Source organism: Berghia stephanieae, chromosome 6 (genome assembly GCF_034508935.2).
Source record: "Berghia stephanieae isolate SIO BIC M18660-M18661 chromosome 6, UCSD_Bste_1.3, whole genome shotgun sequence".
In the NCBI taxonomy this organism is placed as follows: domain Eukaryota; kingdom Metazoa; phylum Mollusca; class Gastropoda; order Nudibranchia; family Aeolidiidae; genus Berghia; species Berghia stephanieae.
This window is the reverse complement of record NC_088365.1, coordinates 45,948,590-45,968,327: the sequence shown is the minus strand read 5'-3', so window position 1 is coordinate 45,968,327 and position 19,738 is coordinate 45,948,590. Positions and strand designations below refer to the sequence as shown.

The 19,738-nt window shown below is 35.4% G+C and overlaps 2 protein-coding genes across 3 annotated transcripts in view; one reads left to right on the top strand and one right to left on the bottom strand.

The window, feature by feature from the left end:
• Positions 1-8,562, bottom strand: part of LOC144975123 (uncharacterized) — a 37,279-nt gene extending 28,717 nt beyond the window's left edge. The window contains exons 1-6 of the mRNA XM_078918881.1: positions 8,363-8,562; positions 5,867-5,950; positions 4,287-4,469; positions 3,637-3,685; positions 2,153-2,248; positions 945-1,012 (exon numbers count right to left, since the gene is read on the bottom strand). Of these exons, the coding sequence (XP_078775007.1) occupies positions 945-1,012; positions 2,153-2,248; positions 3,637-3,685; positions 4,287-4,469; positions 5,867-5,950; positions 8,363-8,449 (567 nt within the window). The 5' untranslated portion in view covers positions 8,450-8,562. The remainder of the gene's footprint in view (positions 1-944; positions 1,013-2,152; positions 2,249-3,636; positions 3,686-4,286; positions 4,470-5,866; positions 5,951-8,362) is intronic.
• Positions 8,563-8,616: 54 nt separating this feature from the next.
• On the top strand, positions 8,617-19,656 carry LOC144975124 (uncharacterized). 2 transcript variants are annotated; one of them, XM_078918883.1, is made up of 2 exons: positions 8,617-8,687; positions 12,450-19,656. In XM_078918883.1, the coding sequence occupies exon 2, from the start codon at positions 12,624-12,626 to the stop codon at positions 16,527-16,529; it is 3,906 nt and encodes a 1,301-aa protein (XP_078775009.1). In that variant the 5' UTR covers positions 8,617-8,687; positions 12,450-12,623; the 3' UTR covers positions 16,530-19,656. The 2 variants fall into 2 exon arrangements, with proteins under 2 accessions (XP_078775009.1, XP_078775008.1); XM_078918882.1 differs by having other exon boundaries at positions 8,623-8,800.
• Positions 19,657-19,738: the final 82 nt, after the last annotated feature.

The following is a 19,738-nucleotide window of genomic DNA, read 5'->3' as shown; positions in this document are numbered from 1 at the left end:
AGAGCACACAGTATCCTCAACCATGAGGGTCTTGGTGCTTTACATCAGCACAAAACAATATAGAAAGTACATGACATCAAAAGAGAAATGTTATCAAGGATTACTTGAACAGAGACAATGATTTGGATTCCCGGATGCTCTGTGGAATGGTGTTCCATACAGATGGATCAAAAAGAGAAAAGGACCTTGTTCTGGTTTGTTCTTGTGTCATTTTGCTTCTTATTGAAAGTGAAATGGCATTTCTTTTTGTTATCAAAGGCTTTTTTTTTGTCTTGGCTGAAGTGCTGGTGTCTAATAATTTTTTATCTGTTTCTTTTAACGACTAGAACAGCACAAACAGCAATGGCAATCTTAGTCCAATGGTGGCACAAAATAGTCACTACCTATTCTCAAAAGGAAGTCTTTCAAATGTTTTGGTAAAAAATTGTACACAACTTTGTGTTATTATGAGCAATGGTCCATCACAACCAGTGAGAAAATTTCAAAACTATCTTTTTAACAACATAATAGTGTTAAGTAGAAACTATCTTGTTTATTTTTTCTTTGACAAATTACTGATGATGCAAACTTCTGCCCCATACCTCTTACTAAACATTTTTATCTGTGATGAATTTCTCATAACATTATACACTCCACACGCATTAGCATAACCCCCCCCCCCCCCACACACACACACACAAGCACACTCTTTCTTATTCTACACACACAAATATATAAATATATGTTTAATTGATAAATCAATATAATACTGTCTCTCTCTCATCATAATCACAGACGTAGCACCAAAAATATTCTTAGAAATTTAAAGCTTTTTTATGTAACCCCCCCCCCCCCAAAAAAAAAACCCCGGAAAAGGCAATGATCATTTATTGAAGAACTTCTCTTACGACCAAAAATCCCTGTACAAACTTTCTAATTCGTGAAACAGGTAACTGAAGAATTACCCTCAAATGCTTCGTCCTTGTGATGAAGTCCAGTATATGACCAAGATCCTTTTTCACATCACCACTATCTGTAAAATATACATTAAAAAAGAAAATATGGAAAATATAATTTTTTTCTTTTCAATTTTTCATACTCCTACACGTTAATAACTTGTTTCTAAATTTTGTCGACTAAATTAATTATGATGCTACCACTGGTAAGAGAAATAGTGCTGAATGGTCCTATTGACAGCCTGAAACAGCTAAAAAAAAATATAACAGAAAAATAATTGGAAACAAACAACACAGAATATCTATAAATAAACAAAACAGCTCCAAGTATAATTAGTTCTTGCATGTGAGCCATTGGGTTTCATTCCAGTACTGTGTATTATCTCTGTAAATCGATCTATTATCTTAGTAAATGGGTCATTTAAATTCTTGCAAGAACTGCCAAAAGAAATGAAAAAGTTTAACCTTTTATTTGCGGGATTCAAATTATTCCTTACATGAAAGCCCGAGCCACATTCTATCACAGCTCTCTTGGAGGAGATGATGAAGTCTACAGTTAATTATAAATATAACAATCAGAGGAAGTCGGAGTTGAAAGAAACCCAATTATTCCAGCCCTCCCATTGGAAAACCCTATCATTTCTTAGTAAATATGTAATCGTTGAATAATGCTTTGAATGGGTTGAATAAAACATCGATGATTGCAGAATACTTTTGCACACTTAAATGGCTGATTGGTAATTATAAATAATCTTTTGGTGCACATGAATACAAATCCAATGTTTTTAGTTTTGGGTCAAATTGTCATTCAAGCAGAAGGAGAAAGATCCAAACTATGGTGAATACAAGGACTTATACCATACACTTGGTCACAAAATATCTAATAATCTTACTTGGAGTGGTAGATTAAACATAATCTTTCATTTCTTTGTATTTATTAAACTCATTATACTTTTATCGTGGAATAACATGTACTCGCAAGCTCATTGTGTTACCGGGCACGATAAAAATAACTTGTTTAATAAATACAAAGAGATGAAAGAATCGTATATTTTGCCATTACTAAAGGACCAGTGCTAATGATACGCTGAAAGGTGGATGATTTAAGACTTCCATCTCTTCACAGACTGCCCCTGCCTATAAAATATCTGATATTTCACAGCTCTCTCTGCCCCCCTCCCCCCCTTCCCCACACAAAATAGAAGGCTTTGGCTTACCACAGGTTGGCTCAGGGAGTTTTAGACGTTCCGTCAAAGAATAAAGCTGCAAGGAGGTCACCTGGTACTTTTCTCTTGAGTGTAGAAGATTCTCACCTGTAGAATGAGCACAAAATAATAGGAGGATATTAATAATATATGAATATATTTAAAAATCTATATAGTCGTGTAATTATGGTTAAGAAAGTGTTAGGCATGAGACAGATCACTCATAACAGATATTATGTAACTTTAATTTTGTAGCTGCCTCAAAATCAAAAGATGTGCAAACTGATGCCCCCACCCCCACCATTCAAACAAAAAACGTACAAGGTGAATGTAGAGATAATAATTGATGTAAATTTTATCTGTTAACAGAAGTAATAAAAATATCAATGAAGCAGACATTATGAACAATGAATTATCTTACCAAAAGACACCACAAAATGGTGGATTTTAAGGCAGGATATTAAAAAAATTGGGAATATGTTTCCAATTTTAGAAGCTTGAGCCCGAATTGTTTATAATTTCATGAGACATAGACCGGTAATCGTCGTGATTCTGTATGTGAATCTTGATATATTTCTTATTTAATACTGATGCTATGTGCTCTTTTCAATTTTTTGATTATAAGTGGTGATATTTTGTAAGTGTCACAAATTGAGGAGGAGAAGGAAAAATACATTGTTTACAAAAAGGCTGCATTTCCAAGTAAACTCTTTCTCTCAACATTAGAGTATACATTGAAAAAGAAAACTGTCTTTCCCACATAACAGTCGTTCCTCTATTTGTAATACTCAAGCACAAACTTAACCATTACAATGAACTGTCCGAACTAACATCCTCTGTATAATTTTCGCAGTTAAATTCAAGTCAATGTTATCCAATTACACAAGACATTCCCCCCAAAATTTGAGAAAATCATGTCCAGAAGAAAACTTTGGGTCATTTAGGAATATCATCAGACTGTTCTCTCTTGAACAGCTTTGTGATGTGGTCTTGCGGTATGACTCACTCTAAGAATGGAAGGTCCTGGGTTCAAGCCTCGCTTGACGCATAGTTGAGTCCTTGGAAAAGGCTCTTTACTCACATTCTCTCACCATACTCAGGTGTAAAATGAGTACCTGGCCATTAACAGCATTGCCTCTGTCCGAAATAAATGGTAATATCGCCTTACAGGCGTTATGTCCCATCCTACATGTTAAGTGTTGCTGTTGGCCAGGGACCCCTTGTAAAGCGCTTTGAGCTCATTTAGTGGATATTGCGCTATATAAAAGCTCGTTTTTGGGTTGTTGTTTTTTTAAACATAGAGTTGAAAAATTCTAAAATAGGTACTTCAAAGTAAATGACTAGTTATGAAATTATAGTCACCTTTATCGCACAAGTCAAGAATAAAAATTTGGACCATTTAGGAATACCATCAGGCTGTTCTCTCAACATAGAGTGTTGAAAAATTCTAAAGCAGGTAATTCAAAGTAAATGACTAGTTATGAAATTATAGTCACCTCTATTATACAAGTCTTCTGCCATAGCTTGTGTGATGCCATGAATTTCCTGAAAATATTTCGAAGGGCAATTTTAAAATTGTGAACCATTGTCTCAAAACAGAATTATGTCTGGTGCTTAGAATTGAAATTATGGGAAAGAATATGAGACTGGGTTTAATTTTTTTTTCTTTTTTACTGTTTCATTGCGGATAATGATTACGATTTCTCAAAAGGAACGAAAAGTAAAATTTAATCATACTTGTCATTTTACCTTTAAAACCTTGTTTAAAAAAAAAAATCTTGTTCAACCCACAATAGTCCCTTTTTTTGGAGACGAACGGGTTGCAATTGTTAAAATGATATATTATTTTTTAAAATCTATTTATTTCTGTAATTATAATTAGTAAACATTAGTGTAAAGTATGAGATAAATTACTCTGTGATGATTGCAGATAATATGAAACTTTACTTTTGTAGCTGTATCAAAAGCAAAAGATTTTAACAAATGATGAATTGATCAAACTCCATCAAAAACAGATTCATCCATATTTGGATGGATTATAACCATGATATATAAGATGCTTCCGATGCAGCATTATTATTCCATAATGGAATGATAGGGTGGAGAAAGGGGGATGGGAGTATCATTTACTATATGGTATACTCACATAATGATCGAAATCCAAAAAGTATGCTAAACACGATGGTATATGGTGAGCCAGATAGAGTAAGATGGTCTGGAGATAGATTTCCAGCTCCCTCTGACGCTTCTTGACAAATGACTCAGTCTGGTTCCCAAAGAGTTTTTTGGGTGGGAGAAGCCCCTTGTCCAGTTTATAGCAGGCTGTAAGCTGTCATTGAAATGCAAAAGTAATAACATAAAATAATCAAATCAACTTCACCCTCATGGTGCTATATGTCTTTGCTATTATTGTCATTAATAATACTGTATGAATTGGACAACAGGGATGCCAAACAAATTATTTTTTAATATTTAAAAATCTGAAAATGAGCGGAAAATCACATATCATCTGAGCCAATAATGCTATGGTCTGTAAAGAGTAATGTACAGAGATGAACATAAAAGCTTCAAAACAGAACAAAAAATACTAAAGACAGAACATTTTGGGCTCACAACCCTTCTTCAGCCAATAACAAAAACAGCAGAAACATTGTTCACTCTGAAAGACCCATTTTCGTAAATCTTTGTAATAGTACCAATCTCAAACACCTGACTTGTAGCAGTACCAATCTCAAATACCCGACTTGTATCAGTACCAATCTCAAATACCTTACTTGTAGCAGTACGAATCTCAAACACCTGACTTGTAGCAGTACCAATCTCAAACACCTGACTTGTAGCAGTACCAATCTCAAACACCTGACTGGTAGCAGTACCAATCTCAAACACCTGAATTATACTTGTAGCAGTAACAATATCAAACACTTGACTTGTAGCAGTACCAATCTCAAACAACTGACTTGTAACAGTACAAGTCTCAAATATCCGACTTGTATCAGTACCAATCTCAAATACCTTACTTGTAGCAGTATCAATCTCAAACACTTGACTTGTAGCAGTACCAATCTCAAACACCTGACTGGTAGCAGTATCAATCTCAAACACTTGACTTGTAGCAGTACCAATATCAAACACCTGACTTGTATCAGTACCAATCTCAAATACCTTACTTGTAGCAGTATCAATCTCAAACACTTGACTTGTAGCAGTACCAATCTCAAACACCTGACTGGTAGCAGTATCAATCTCAAACACTTGACTTGTAGCAGTACCAATATCAAACACCTGACTTGTATCAGTACCAATCTCAAATGAGGCTCGAACCCAGGACCTTCCAATCCGAAAGCGAGTGTGATACCACTAGACCACATTGAGCCGCACATGTTGGAATTATTCCCTGGCTATAGGCAATTACGGATATATTGTAAGAATGCCAGTACAATAATAAGACACCTAGTAAGAGATCTGTACTGAATGGAACGAAAAGTCGTTTCCATGGGATCTGCTGGGGGGAATTAAAGCAGGATGATTCCTTGAAAAAATACTATATAAATATTCATATCTATTTTCATTTCTTTAATCCTTCAAAAAAAAAAAAAAACAAGGATAAACCCCAGCTCTATTAGTCTCATGATTCATGAGTCCTTGTGGCTCTAAAAATTAAAACTTACCTGAGCAACAAACTAAAAATAAAATATAATCTGAGAAAACTACTCTGCCCCTTACCTTCTCATGCAATTCAAAGAATTCACTGTACCGATGTTTTACAATCCAAGAGTAGGGACCTACTGTGACTGATACGACATACACCTATAATAATAAAATAAAATTTAAAACTTAAACATTCAATGAATAGAATAGTTAAAATATTAATAATTAAAATCTACAAACCCCTTATTTGGATCTGCACAATTAAGTAACAAATCATCCAAATTATGCAATATCCAACTTAAATGGGTAAAATTGAGTCTCTTACTAAAATACTCCAATCTCTAAATTTAAAAAGGTGAGTCAGGTAACTGACCCGTTTAGTTTTAGGAATCAATGTATAAAATCATAATTGTGATTGTGATATTTGTTTAACTGAATGCTCTAAAAATGTTGCATACACACACTGTTGAAAATTCAACGAACACACCAGTGGTAATAATGGTTTATTGTCAGAATGGAGAAAAATCTACCAGTCTAGATTCCCTAATCCAGTATTTTTGGAAAAAAAAAAAAGATGTTTAATTTAAAAAATTTACACGACTGTTCGCAGAAAATTGTCCTATAATATCAAAGGTTAGATGACTTTTTAACTTTCATCCATTATGATCCTCTTGGGAAGAAGATGGTAATTACGTATTACTTGTATGATGTATTTAAGGATTTAAAAATCTTTTTTGAACTGTAGACTGTAGAAGATGAAATGTATGCTTGTTGATGCTCTGAAACAGATTTGTTGCATAGCATTAAATTGAAGAAGTCATCTAAGTCTAAGCTCCTTTGTACAAATTTAAAAAAAAAGATTTTCTGACTTTTAGACTCTTTGATGAAGAAAAATTACAATTACAAGATGTGGTAAGGCCAGTTTGAGAAGATTCTATATTATAAAAGGGACGAGATATATTCGTTCCTAAATCTTTATTTAAAAAATAAAGGAAAGGCCTCAATAACTAACAATTACAAAGAATAGAAATGGTTGAAATTTTATGATTTTGAATCTGAAGATGGAAGGCAATCAGTTCTTTTTATCTCAAGGTTAAAAATCACTCTAACAACAAAATAAAGTATTAGTATTAGGGGCAAGTTGGCTACCCATGTGTTTACTGGGTTTTATTTTTGTTGTTGTTGTTTCATAAACTATAATTGTGGCATTGATTTTGTATTGAAAAGATGCCTAGGCTTAGAGCTGTTTGTATATGGAATAAGCATGGTATAAATGACAATGATAACGATGATTATAATTATTGTTAATATTAATATTATTATTATTATCATTATCTTCTCTAATTTAAAAAAGTCCTAAATCAAATTCCGTCTACCATAACACGTCAGTGTTTCGTTTTAAATGAACTAGCTAGAACTAGAAGAGATAACATTTCTTTAAAAACGACTTTTTATAATTATAACACTTTTTTAAAAACCAACCCCCCCCCCCCCAACAAAATAAAAACCCCCAAAAAATGATGAATTGCGTCAGATCAAGAATCACCTTCTATTTTTCTTGTCTACAACACAGGTCGGTTAATATTTGAAATTTTGAAATTTGTACCCGAGGCTGAAGTTAAGTAATCCCTTTCACAAGTCTGAGTACAATTTCAATTACGGAGTGTCTACGTACACAATAACTTTAGGCAGTTTGGTGAGCAGCAGCAGTGGGAGTCAAATTGTGACTCAACTCGCCCATAAGAAAGTTATGACTTGAAATTGTCGTTCGCTTTTACTAAAAGTCTTAGGAATATCACAGATATTTTGGTATCATTATTTTCGTTACAAACCAGGCACCTAGCCTCAGGATCTACGTACACGGTAACATTTATACATGGTAACCTTGAATCTCGCCTTTCATGGGTTAAATTGTATTGTTTGATTAAAAAAAAAAAAAAACACACACACATTCAGAGCGAGATCCATCCATTGCTTGTATTGTAGTGGCAAACCAGTTACCATGTACGTAGATCCTGAGGCTAGGTGCCCGGTTACCGGTTACCGTGTATGTAGACACTGCCTTTCAATTAACCTAAGTCTAAGTCTAAGACAAAGCTTCAAAGACAAATAACAACAAGGATTTTTTTTTTCCTTATTTTCTTCATAATATCAATATTGAGAACAAGGAGAAAAAAAAAACAATCCTTCTTTACACCAGTAATGAAAAGCCAAAAGTAAAAGCTTTAGCAGACGTGGGGTGATGAGAAAATTGGTTGCCATGCTAAAGTGAAAGTGATACTTATGACGTATGACGTAATTTCTTAGTCTAAGGTCTAGACTAGCCTAATTTTATTTTGTTGTGAAAACTGAAATATTTATCGATTGCCTCCCCCTCTCTCTCCCTCTTACACGACACGAAGACGAAATAAATAGTAAGCAACTAGATCACTGCCAACAGCTAATCATAATCAACCTAAAACACCAGACCAACCCAACCCTAGCAGTCAAAGTCAAGTGACATTCTTCACTCACTCCACTACTTTCGGGCCTTCACAATCTGCAATTGAGAAAAAATAAGAGCCTACTTACAGTAAAGTTCTCTGTCTGTTCTGCTGATCGGATTTGAATACATCTTGATCCATTAAAATCTTCGAGATCTTTCCCAAAATGTGCCATTTTCAAATCATTGTATTGATGTACTGAAGTAGCGACAATCGTATGACATTCTCCAAAACAACATCAGCTGGGGTTTATTTCGTCTTCCATTTTGGTTCCGCCCTACCTAAGTTAGCTGAACTCTTTTGACTTTCAAGTCACAAAAATGTTCAAAGGTTGATAAAAGAGGGGTCACAGTGTCACAGGTCACCCGACGGACGGAGGAAGGAAGCAAACGCCGCGGTGCAGGCTGCCAGCGGTCAGCAGTAATGGTTGTCTGTCTTTTGTCGAAAATTGTTAACATAAATTTGATGTCTAATCAATTATATTCCGTGTTTATCGACTACCTCAACATCAATTATCTCATTGAAGGTAAAAAAGATAACATCACAATTTCAGACGAGTGATTGTATGTGTGCCATTTTGATCCTTGGTCTGCCGAGTCGGGGTCTGGGCTTGGGCTGGGAGTGTAGCTAACTGTCAACGAGTATTATGAGTAATGAAGTAATAAATTGAAATTGAGTTTGTCCTGATTGAAAATAAAATATTATTGTTATGGTCCATAATCTCAGACAACACATTTCTTTAGGGTGTACATTTACATTAAAAAAAAAAAGAGAATAAAAGGATCATCGATTCTTTTATGTTGGTTGTGAGTATCGAAACGCTGACTCAATTAAATTTGGGTAAATTTTACTTTTTTTCTTTTTGTTACCGTACAATTTGACAGCCAACGCCATTATCCATTATTACCTGTCAAGATATTATATTTTTATGTATTTTGCGTCACGCACAGAAAACGAAAATGTATGTTTTGTATGCTAGTTTTCATATATTTTTTTGTAGATAATTGATTTTTGTCTGTACTCCTTTGCTATTTTAAGCTGAATGAATGATCTCTTCGGCCGTATACCTAAAATACCAGTACCAGATTGTTTTTTTCACAGCCATAGATAGATAGCCATAACTTATGGCTTGTGGCATAAGTTAAGTCATCATATATCCAGAAGTTATATATTTGGAGTCAAGTCAAATTAAAGAATTTAAGTGGTTAAAGGAAGCTCCAGATACCCCCCCCCCCTCCTTTTTTTTTCCTTGAAAAGTTAACAAGAATGATAGATGCAGTTGCGGGGAATTAAATTGTCAGGGAGAAAAGATACCCCTATGAACTGTATTTAGTTTTGATGTTTCATTCACTTGCAATGTGATCAGATGAGATGGGACTTAGATCTTTTTTCATCATTTCATGCACAAGTGTTTTTATTATTTTAAAATGACATTGTAAATATTGAATAGACAAGTGACCAAGAGCGGTTTGAACTTTTAAAAAGAAAAAAATTAAGCTTTTATATAGATTAATATCCACTAAATGTGCTCAAAGCGCTTTACGAGGGTTCCCTGACCAACAGCAACATTTAACATTTAGGACGGGACATGACGCCTGTCAGGCGATGTTACAATTTTTTCGGACAAAGACAACACTGTTAACGACCAGGTACTCATTTTACAGCTGAGTACGGTGAGAGAATGTGAGTAAAGAGCATTCTCCAAGGACTCAACTATAGCTCAAACCCAGGACCTTCAGATCCAAAAGTGAGTGTCATACCATAAAAGACCAGGTAGACTGGTAATTGAGTCAGGTATTGTACTGTTAAAGTCTGTATTGGGAATACTGATTTATTAGTTTCCATGTAATTTCTACATTGTAAAGATTTCATACTTCATCGACCTTTCTATTGAAATCGTCTCTTTCAAGATGTAGTCGAAGAAGACTGGTTTGTTTGGATTGTTTTTTATTTTTCCTTGTATTTTTCTTTCTCGCTTTTTCTGGCACCTTTCATTTCATACACACTTGTTTGGATCTTTATCTTCCAAGATGAATAAGAGTGGTGTCATCCCATGTCTCTAAATGAACAGAGTTGTCAGTAAATTAAGGGTGGTCTGTCGTCTGTAATGTCATTGACGTATTCCTCTTTACAATTGTTAAGTTTTACAGCATAATTGTCTGTCTTGGGGGACGGTGAATGATTAACAAGTCCATGAATAATGACTAGGTTCCCCCAGCCTCCTTAAATTCAAGAAATCCTTGACAGCTCCTTGATTTCGATATTACTGACAAATCTCCTTGAAATTCATTTTAGGAGAAAACTCCTTGGATTTTGTGAAGTCACCACATCATCATTAATACCACCACCAGTACAACAACCACCACATCATCACTACCACTATGACTACAACCTCATCACCATCCCTACTACAATTACTACAACCACCATCACATCACCATCTCCACACCACTACTACAACCACCATCACATCACCATCTCCACACCACTACTTCAACAACCACTATCTGGGTGGGGTTCCTGACCTCCCATAGTGGACATGGAGGTACTTATTGCGTCTTCTATCCCCCTATATCTGTTTTCCAACCTGCTTTCTTTCTTTGTCTTGGAATGAGATTACTTGGTTTTGTCCTGGTCTTTGTCGGATGCCCTGACTGAGAGGGAAACAGTCAAATGTATATTTAATTTTGGGGGATGATATTTTTTCTTTGTAAATCATCTCTCTGTTATGCACTGTATTTATATTATGTTTTCTTTACATATATGATTTGTAAAACATTTGAGTGTATTTCTCTTAGTGAGGACCTGTGCTTGTGTCTGGATGAGACTTTTAGGTGATCTCAAACTAAGTTCTTTGTTAGTGTGCTCTTGTAATCTACAACTATTTGAACCAATTCCCCTTTGTCTTACCTTTTCTTGTGTGCTTTAATTGTAATTCTAGAACTTTTTACTATCCCATTTTCTTCCTTTTTACTGGCCGTAAGACCTTAATGTGTTGCAAGTGCAGTAAACCCTTAAAAACAATCAAACTTGACTTTTTCTACTGTTCCACAACAGCTTTCTACTACTACTACCACTACCATCACCACTACTAATACTACTACTACTAATATGTCTTTTATCTTCCATTATTTTCTGGTAGGTTCTGTTCCCTCATACGCTGACCTTTTCTTATCAATCGGATCACTCCCCAGGGGCACACTGCCCACGCCATGCTAACATTTCATTCATACTGCAACCACCATTGAGTACAGATGATACAAGTTATTTTGCATTTTATTTTATATGTTTTCCATATTAATTTGTGTATGTTGTGCTGATGAAGGGTTTGTACCCGAAACGTCCATTGTCTGTTTTGTTCCCATACGAAGCCTCTCCATTTTCACTCTTTCGTTAGTATTTTCACGATAACCGGCTTCAGGCAGCCCCTACTGTTTTCTACCATCCCTACCACCACAACAGCCAGCAGCACATCACCATCACTACAACCACCATATCATCATCATCCCTATCACCACTTCAACCACTACCACAACCACATCACCATCCCTACCACCACTACTACAACCACCTCATAGTCATCCCTACCACCACTACTACAACAACCACTACCACTTAACCATCCATACCAACACAACTACAACAACCACTACATCCCCATCCATACCACCACCACCACACCACCATCCCTGCAACTACTATTACAACCACTACAACACCACACCAATACTACTGCGACCAGTTTTGTAAGCGCCTTAAAAAACCCTTCAAACAACCTTAGCTTAAATTCCCCCCCCCCTCTCTCTCTCTCTCTCTCTCTCTCTCTCTCTCTCTCTCTCTCTCTCTCTCTATCTATCTCTATCCTCTCTCTCTCTCTCTCTCTCTCTCTCCTCTCTCTCTCTATATATATATATATATATATATATATATATATGAACCTATCTATCTATTAGTCTCTCTTTCTGTCTTCAAATGCACATGTACTCGTGCATGCGCGCACACAGACACACACACACATAATTTAAATCAATTAAAATATTTATTTCTAGGCAGTTGCCTCAGGGCTGTTCCTTTTTTTTCGATCTCGTGTCTGAAGTTTTGGGGTTTTTTTAATGAATTCTTACAATATGTTATATACATATATTTAATCTTTTTGTGTCTTTTTTTTTTTTCAGATTTATTCTGAATGGTTTCTCCAGGTTGTTATCCTAAGGACTTTCTTACTTAGTAAGTCATATCTATTGTTTTAGTCATAAAGAGAGAGAGCCTTGAATTAACACATGCAGCTTTTATTTTGGGCTTAAGATTCTCAAGGCCTGTCTTGTGAATCGGATGTGATTTAATTGATCATGGAACAACAATATAATTACAATGAACAAAGTATGAAACAAATAAACAGTCAAGGGAGTAGGGACGAAGTAAACCAAGACACTCCGTCTAATCTGTCGAGAGAGAATTTTAATACCCGCTTCAAACAATATGATATGAAGAAACAAAAAATCATGGAATTAAATGATCAAGGAGGCGGGGCTGAGGTCAAAGAAGGCCAATCCTCTATTGCTGCCAGAGAGGAATGGAATAAATATGAGCAGCAATATGGTGTGAACGATAAAATGGTGGAACCAAGAAATTACCAAGGAGGCTGGGATGTCATCTATGAAAGCACTCCGTATTTTGCTCCAAAAGAGACCTGGTACAATAGCTGCAGACAGTATAATGTGAAGAAGCAAAAAATCATGGCACAAATGAACTATACAGCAAGTGGAAATGAAATGAAAGAAGATGCTTCATCTATTCTTCCAAAAGAGACCTTTAATAAATTTTACAAAGAATATGATATGAGGGGGCAAATCAATCCAGTAGGTGGCGATAAAGTAAAAGCGTCGTCCTCCTCTTTTGATCCAGCTGAGATTGGTAATAAATTCAGTAAACAATACGATCTGCATAAACAAGTAATGGATCAAACCAATCAAGGAAGTGGGGATAAGGTCAAAGCGTCTACTTCTTCTTTTGTTCCAACAGAGCTCAGTAATAAATTCAGCAAACAATATGATCTGCACAAACACGTAATGGAGCAGATCAATCAAGGTAGTGGGGATAAAGTCAAAGAAGAAGTTTCTTCTAATGTTGCAAAAGAGATCTTCAATAAATTCAACAAACAATACGATCTGTATGAACAATTCATGGAGCAAATCAATCCCGGAAGTGGGGATAAGTTCAAAGCATCCACTTCCTCTATTGTTCCAGCAGAGATCAGTAATAAGTTCAGCAAACAATATGATCTGTATGAACAATTCATGGGACCAATCAATCAAGGAAGTGGAGATAAGTTCAAAGCGTCTACTTCCTCATTTGTTCCAGCAGAGATCAGTAATAAGTTCAGCAAACAATATGATCTGTATGAACAATTCATGGGGCAAACCAATCAAGGAAGTGGGGATAAAGTCAAAGCATCCACCTCCTCCTTTGTTCCAACAGAGATCAGTAATAAATTCAGTAAACAACACGGTCTGCATGAACAAGTAATGGATCCAACCAATCAAGGAAGTGCTGATAAGGTCAAAGCATCAACTTCCTCTTTTGTTCCCGCAGAGATCAGTAATAAATTCAGCAAACAGTATGATCTGCAGGAACAATTAATGGAGCAAACCAATCAAAGAAGTGGTGATGAGGTCAAAGCATCCACTTCCTCTTCTGTTCCAACAGAGATAAGTAATAAATCCAGCAAACAGCATGGCTTGCACGAACAAGTAATGGATGAAATCAATCAAGAAAGTGGGGATAAAGGCGAAGAAGATGTTTCTTCTAATATTGCAAAAGAGATGTTTAATAAATTTCACAAACAACATGGTTTGCAGGGACAAGTGATGGAGCAAACCAATGAAGCCAGTGTGGATAAAGTGAAAGAAGAACCTTCCTCTCTTGTTGCTAAAGAGATCTTTAATAATTTCTGCAAACAATTTAATTCGCAGGAACAAATGACTGAGCAAAATAAACAAGGAAGTGATGATAATGTCAAAAAAGACACTTCCTCTGTTGTTGCAAAAGAGATCTTTGATAAATTCTGCAGACAATATGATCTGCGGGAACAAGTCATTGACCAAATCAATCGAGGAAGCAGTGATAATGTCAAAGAAGACAGTTCTACTATTGTTGCGAAAGAAATCTTTAATAAATTTTGGAAACAATATGGTTTGCAGGAACAATTATCTGAGAACACCAATCTAGGTAGTGGGGTTAATCCCAATGAAGGCACTCCTTCTATTGTTGCAAGAGAAATGTTTGTTAAATTTTACAAACAGCATGGTTTGAAGGAACATGTGGCGGAGCAAATCACTGAAGGAAGTGGAGATTTAGTCAAAGAAGAACCTTCTTCTAGTGTTGAAAAAGAGATCCATAATGAATTCAGCAATCAACAAGGTTTGCAGGGAAATATAACGGAGCAAATCGATCAAGGAAATGTGGATAAAGTCAAAGAAGACACTTCCTCAATTATTGCAAAAGAAATCTTTGATAAATTTTGTAAACAATATGGTTTCCAGGAACAAGTAACGGACCAAAGGAATCAAGGAAGTGAGGATAAATTCAAAGAAGACATCTCTTCTATTGTTGCAAAGGAGATCTTTAATAAATTTTGCCAAATCAATCAGGAAAATGAAGAGGAAGTCAAAGAAGACATTTCATCTATTGTTGCAAAAGAGATATTTAATAAATTTTGCAAACAGTATGATCTGAGGCAACAAATATTGGAGCAAATAAGTAAAGGAATTAGGGAAAAAGTAAATGAGAACGCTTCCTCTGTTGTTCCAAAAGAGGCGTTGAGTAAATTATATAAACAATTTGATCTGAACGAACAGAGTACAGAACGAAAAAAATCAAAAAGGAATCAAAGAGGTGGAGGTGAAGTCAAAGCAGGCCCTTCAACCACTTTAAAGAAAGAGATGTGTAAGAAATGTAACAAACAATGTGAATCGAAGGACATTAAAAAATCCAAAAAGGGTTTTGTGTGCAATGTTTGTCGTCTTGAAGACAGAAGGTCTAAGCGACGATTGAGAAGGAAAGAGCAGAAAGATAAGAAGCCACCAGTGGTACCAGACCCTGCTACTGGTTTTACCTGTGATGTGTGTCAAAAAGTATTTCTTTTACAGGTTGAGCTAAGTTTGCATTTTGATACTGCTCATGAGGGTGTGAAGCCTTTCTCTTGTGATGAGTGTGGGAAAAGATTTAAGAGGAAAGTCGAGGTGCAAATTCATAAAAGCTATAAACATTCTGATGGGGATACTGGTTTTCTATGCATCATCTGCAGCCGGATGTATAAGTGCAAACACGCTTTCAACAAACATATGAAAATTCATACAAGCACAAAACTTTTCGAGTGTGATGAATGTGGCAAATTCTTAAAAAATCGTGACTCTTTGGTCAACCATAAAAGGTTGCACAGCGGAGTTAAGCCTTTCAAATGTGAGACATGTGACCAGGCATTCATTTCGAGATGGGCTGTTAAGCAACACCGAGTGAAAATTCATGGGCTTCCTAAACCATATCTCTGTGACCTTTGTGGATCTTCGTATTATGATAAAAGAGGCTTAGAACAACATAGAAAAGTCCACTTTGAAATTGTATGTTTCACGTGTGAAACTTGTGGCGCCAATTTGAGGTCGGAATATTCTTTAAAGCTTCATCGCCTAACTTTTCACACAACACAGACAGAAACGTTTCCCTGTGATCAGTGTGACAAAACCTTTTCGCAGCTGTTCATATTGAAGAGACACAAAAGAAGGCATTTACTGAGACACAAAGCAGCTAGATACTTCTGTCATTTGTGTACCTTCAAATGTTATTCCAATGGAGATTTGCAAAAGCATTTTGTTTCACACTCTGTGGTTAAGTCTTATAAGTGCGAGGTGTGTAATAAAAAGTATAAGTACCCTTTTACCTTGAGACGCCATTATGAGACATTTCATGCAGATCCCAACAGAGCTAAACCTAAACGCCAAGTTTCAAGATGGTCATCTGATGATGCCCAAATTGTGTGCAGTTATTTCTCTTCTTATATAAAAGATATGTCCCAACCAAGGGCCAAGGGTTGTCTTCCCACGAAGGAGGAGGTTGACGTTTTTTTGGGTTCGTATCGAATTTTCAAAGAGAGTGACATGGATAAATCTCAGATCTATGCTGTTATCAGATCAAAGGTGTTCAACGAGAGGAATAAATTCAGAAAAGAGAATTCCTTACAAATACAAACGCTACATTGATTGTTTTTCTGGTTTTGACTTTGTAAAGATAGGGTTTATTTTACTTTTTATATATCTTGATATTGTGTTGTTTTCTTGTAGCTGACATTTTATTTGATATTATAAATTAGGGTAGAGTTATTTCTTTTTCTTAAGACATTTTTAAAAATAATTACCTATTTGAATGAAAGTTCATCCCATTTCTTCATCATTGCTATTGTGTAAATACAATGTAAATATCAATTTTGAATTATTTCTGATCAAAATATCATCATATCTCAGTTGTAAAAAATTACAGGTTTTATTTTTTCTGTTATATATAATGATTATACCCTAGAATTGTTTCCCATCATTTTAAAAAAATGTTTTTGTGCCATTGTCCTAGTTTTTCATCTGTGTGCATGTTTATGTAATAGATACAGTAGATATCATCATTTATTTAATCGCCACAAGTTCGTGTGTTTTCCTCCTATCGTTGTTGTCACATTAAATATTACCCCTGTGGCATTGAGATTTGTCACTCGTACTTAACATCAACCTAAATTTGTGTCTACTTGTGTAGTTTTTATTTTGTCCCTTTGTACTTTGTTATATTTAATGTCGTTAATTGATAATGAACAAGTTACTTGATGACATTGTTATGTATTTTCCTCATTTCATGTGCCATAAATGCTGGTTGCTTATTGATGATGGCAACATATATAAATATAATGCTGTTTCTAATATTGCTGTAAGATATTGCTTTAAACATTGTAATATCTCTCTCTCTCTCTCTCTCTCTCTCTCTCTCTCTCTCTCTTTCTCTCTCTCTCTCTCTCTCTCTCTCTCTCTCTCTCTCTCTCTCTCTCTCTCTCTCTCTCTCTCTTTTAAGTTTTAAGACTAGATTTTTCTTTGGTGTACACAAGCATCTTAGGTGGTCAACTATCATATTTTTATAAGACTCAGCTACTGTTATTTTAAGAAAATAGTTACATTACATGTTCCAAATTTTATAAACAAATCTATGTCATCTGATGTCTACAAATCATTTATTAATATTTCAAAACAAAAATATTAAACATAACAATGCCTATTGACCAGTACTTATTCCACAGGCAGATCACAAACAAACGTGTATATAATTCTATAATTAACCTTAGCCAAGTAGTGAATTATCAGGTAAACCAATAAATAGCACTTGGCAAGAATGATAACTCACATCCTAGTAAACTATGATGTGTAACTCTTCATGACATCAAATGACTACAAGTACGGAATAGATAGTCAAAACACTGCAAAACTGAATTCGTTTGTTTGGTCGGGGTGGGTAGAATTTCCCTTATTGTGGAAGAATGCTGACCTCCGTGGTCACCTTCTATCTATCTGTATCATTTTTGCTATTCAGGATGCTTTGTGGTATCCTTTTATCCTTACTCTGGAGTGAGAATATCATATTTTGCCTGTTCTAAAAGTAAATTCTCAAACAGATGTTTATATTTTTGATTTTTCTCAATATAATATTCTTCACTGTACAAAAGTGTCTGTTATATAAATGTATAGATATATACATATTTAATATTTTATTTTTGGTTGTAGTTTTGATATGATTTTTGTAATGGTTTGAGAGTACATCTGTGTTAGTAGAATTTTTAGGTTGTCTCAAGCCAGATAGATGCACAAATTGCTTTTTGAAATCTGATTCTGTTCCCTGTTTGAACTAGTCCTGTGTTCTGTTGTGTGGTTGTGAGTCTAATGATGTCTAATCTATTAACTTTCCCATCATCCTCCTTTTGCCTAACACTGAAATGATGTGTAAGCGTTGTTAAGGCTTTGGAAGGTCTGAAAGCAAAAAAAAAAACATTTTTGTTGTTTACATTGAGATAAAAGGTAAACGTCGAATACTGGTTTGATGATATGAACTGAGACTGCATATGGATAATTTTTTATTTTTTTAAAGCCATGGGTTTTTTAATTGCCTTTGTTTGGGAAGTAAAGTAGAATTAAGTTACAGTTACAGTTAAGTCCACTCAAGTTCCATTGCTTTCGCTCCTCTTGGTTTTCATGCATCCTCATCACCAACACTTTCGTTTTATTTTTAGTAAGTATGACATATCCCATAGCGGGCGGGGAGGTACATACTACTGTATGTCTTCTATCTCCCTATGTCTGTTGTCCAACATGCTTTCTGTCTTTGTCTTGGAATGGGATTACTTGGTTTTGTCCTGGCCCTGGCCGGATACCTTGGCTGGGAGGGAAACAGTCAAATGTATAGTTAGTTTTGGGAGATGATATTTTTTTCCTTGTAAATCATCTCTCTGTTATGCACTCTATTATGTTTTATTTATGTATTATATATGATTTGTAAACATTTGAGTGTATTCCTCTTAGTGGGGGCCTGTGCTTGTGTCTGGATGAGACTTTTAGGTGATCTCAATTTAAGTACACTGATAGTGTGCTCTTGGAATCTACATCTGTTCCCTTTTGAACCAATTCCCCTTTGTCTGCCTTATTCTTGGATGCTTTAATTGTAATTCTAGAACTTTTTACTATCCCATTTTTTCCCTTTTTACTGGCGCTGATATGACCTTAATGTGTTGCAAGCGCCGTAAAACCCTCAAAAACCTGGGTGGGGATCCTGACCTCCCATAGTGGGCAGGGAGGTACATGCTGTGTCTTCTATCCCCCCATACCCGTTTTCCAATTGTTTCCTGTCGTTGTCTTGGAATGAGAGATTACTTAGTTTTGTCCTGACCCTCAGGGAGTTCCTTGGCTGGGAGGGAAACAGTCGAATGTATAGTTATAGTTTTGGGAGATGATATTTTTTTCCTTGTAAATCATCTCTCTGTAATGTATTATTGTTATTTTAATGTATAATGTAGGCATTTGAGTGTATTCCTCTTTGTTGGATGTTGTGCTTGTGTCTGGATGAGACTTATAGGTGATCTCAAACTAAGTACATTGGTGGAATGCTCTTGGAATCTACATCTGATCCCTATTTGTTCCCAGTTCCCCTTTGTCTTACTTTTTCTTTTGTGCTTTAATTGTCATTCTAGAACTTTTTACTATCCCATTTTCTTCCTTTTTACTGGCGCTGATATGACCTCAATGTGTTGCAAGCGCCGTAAAACCCTTAAAAACAAAAACAAACCCTCAAAAACAAAAAAACAAACAGTAAGTATGACATAGATTTTTACATTTTCCTTTTACAGATTGTATCTGAATGTCTTCACAAGTGTACATTGGTTGGACTA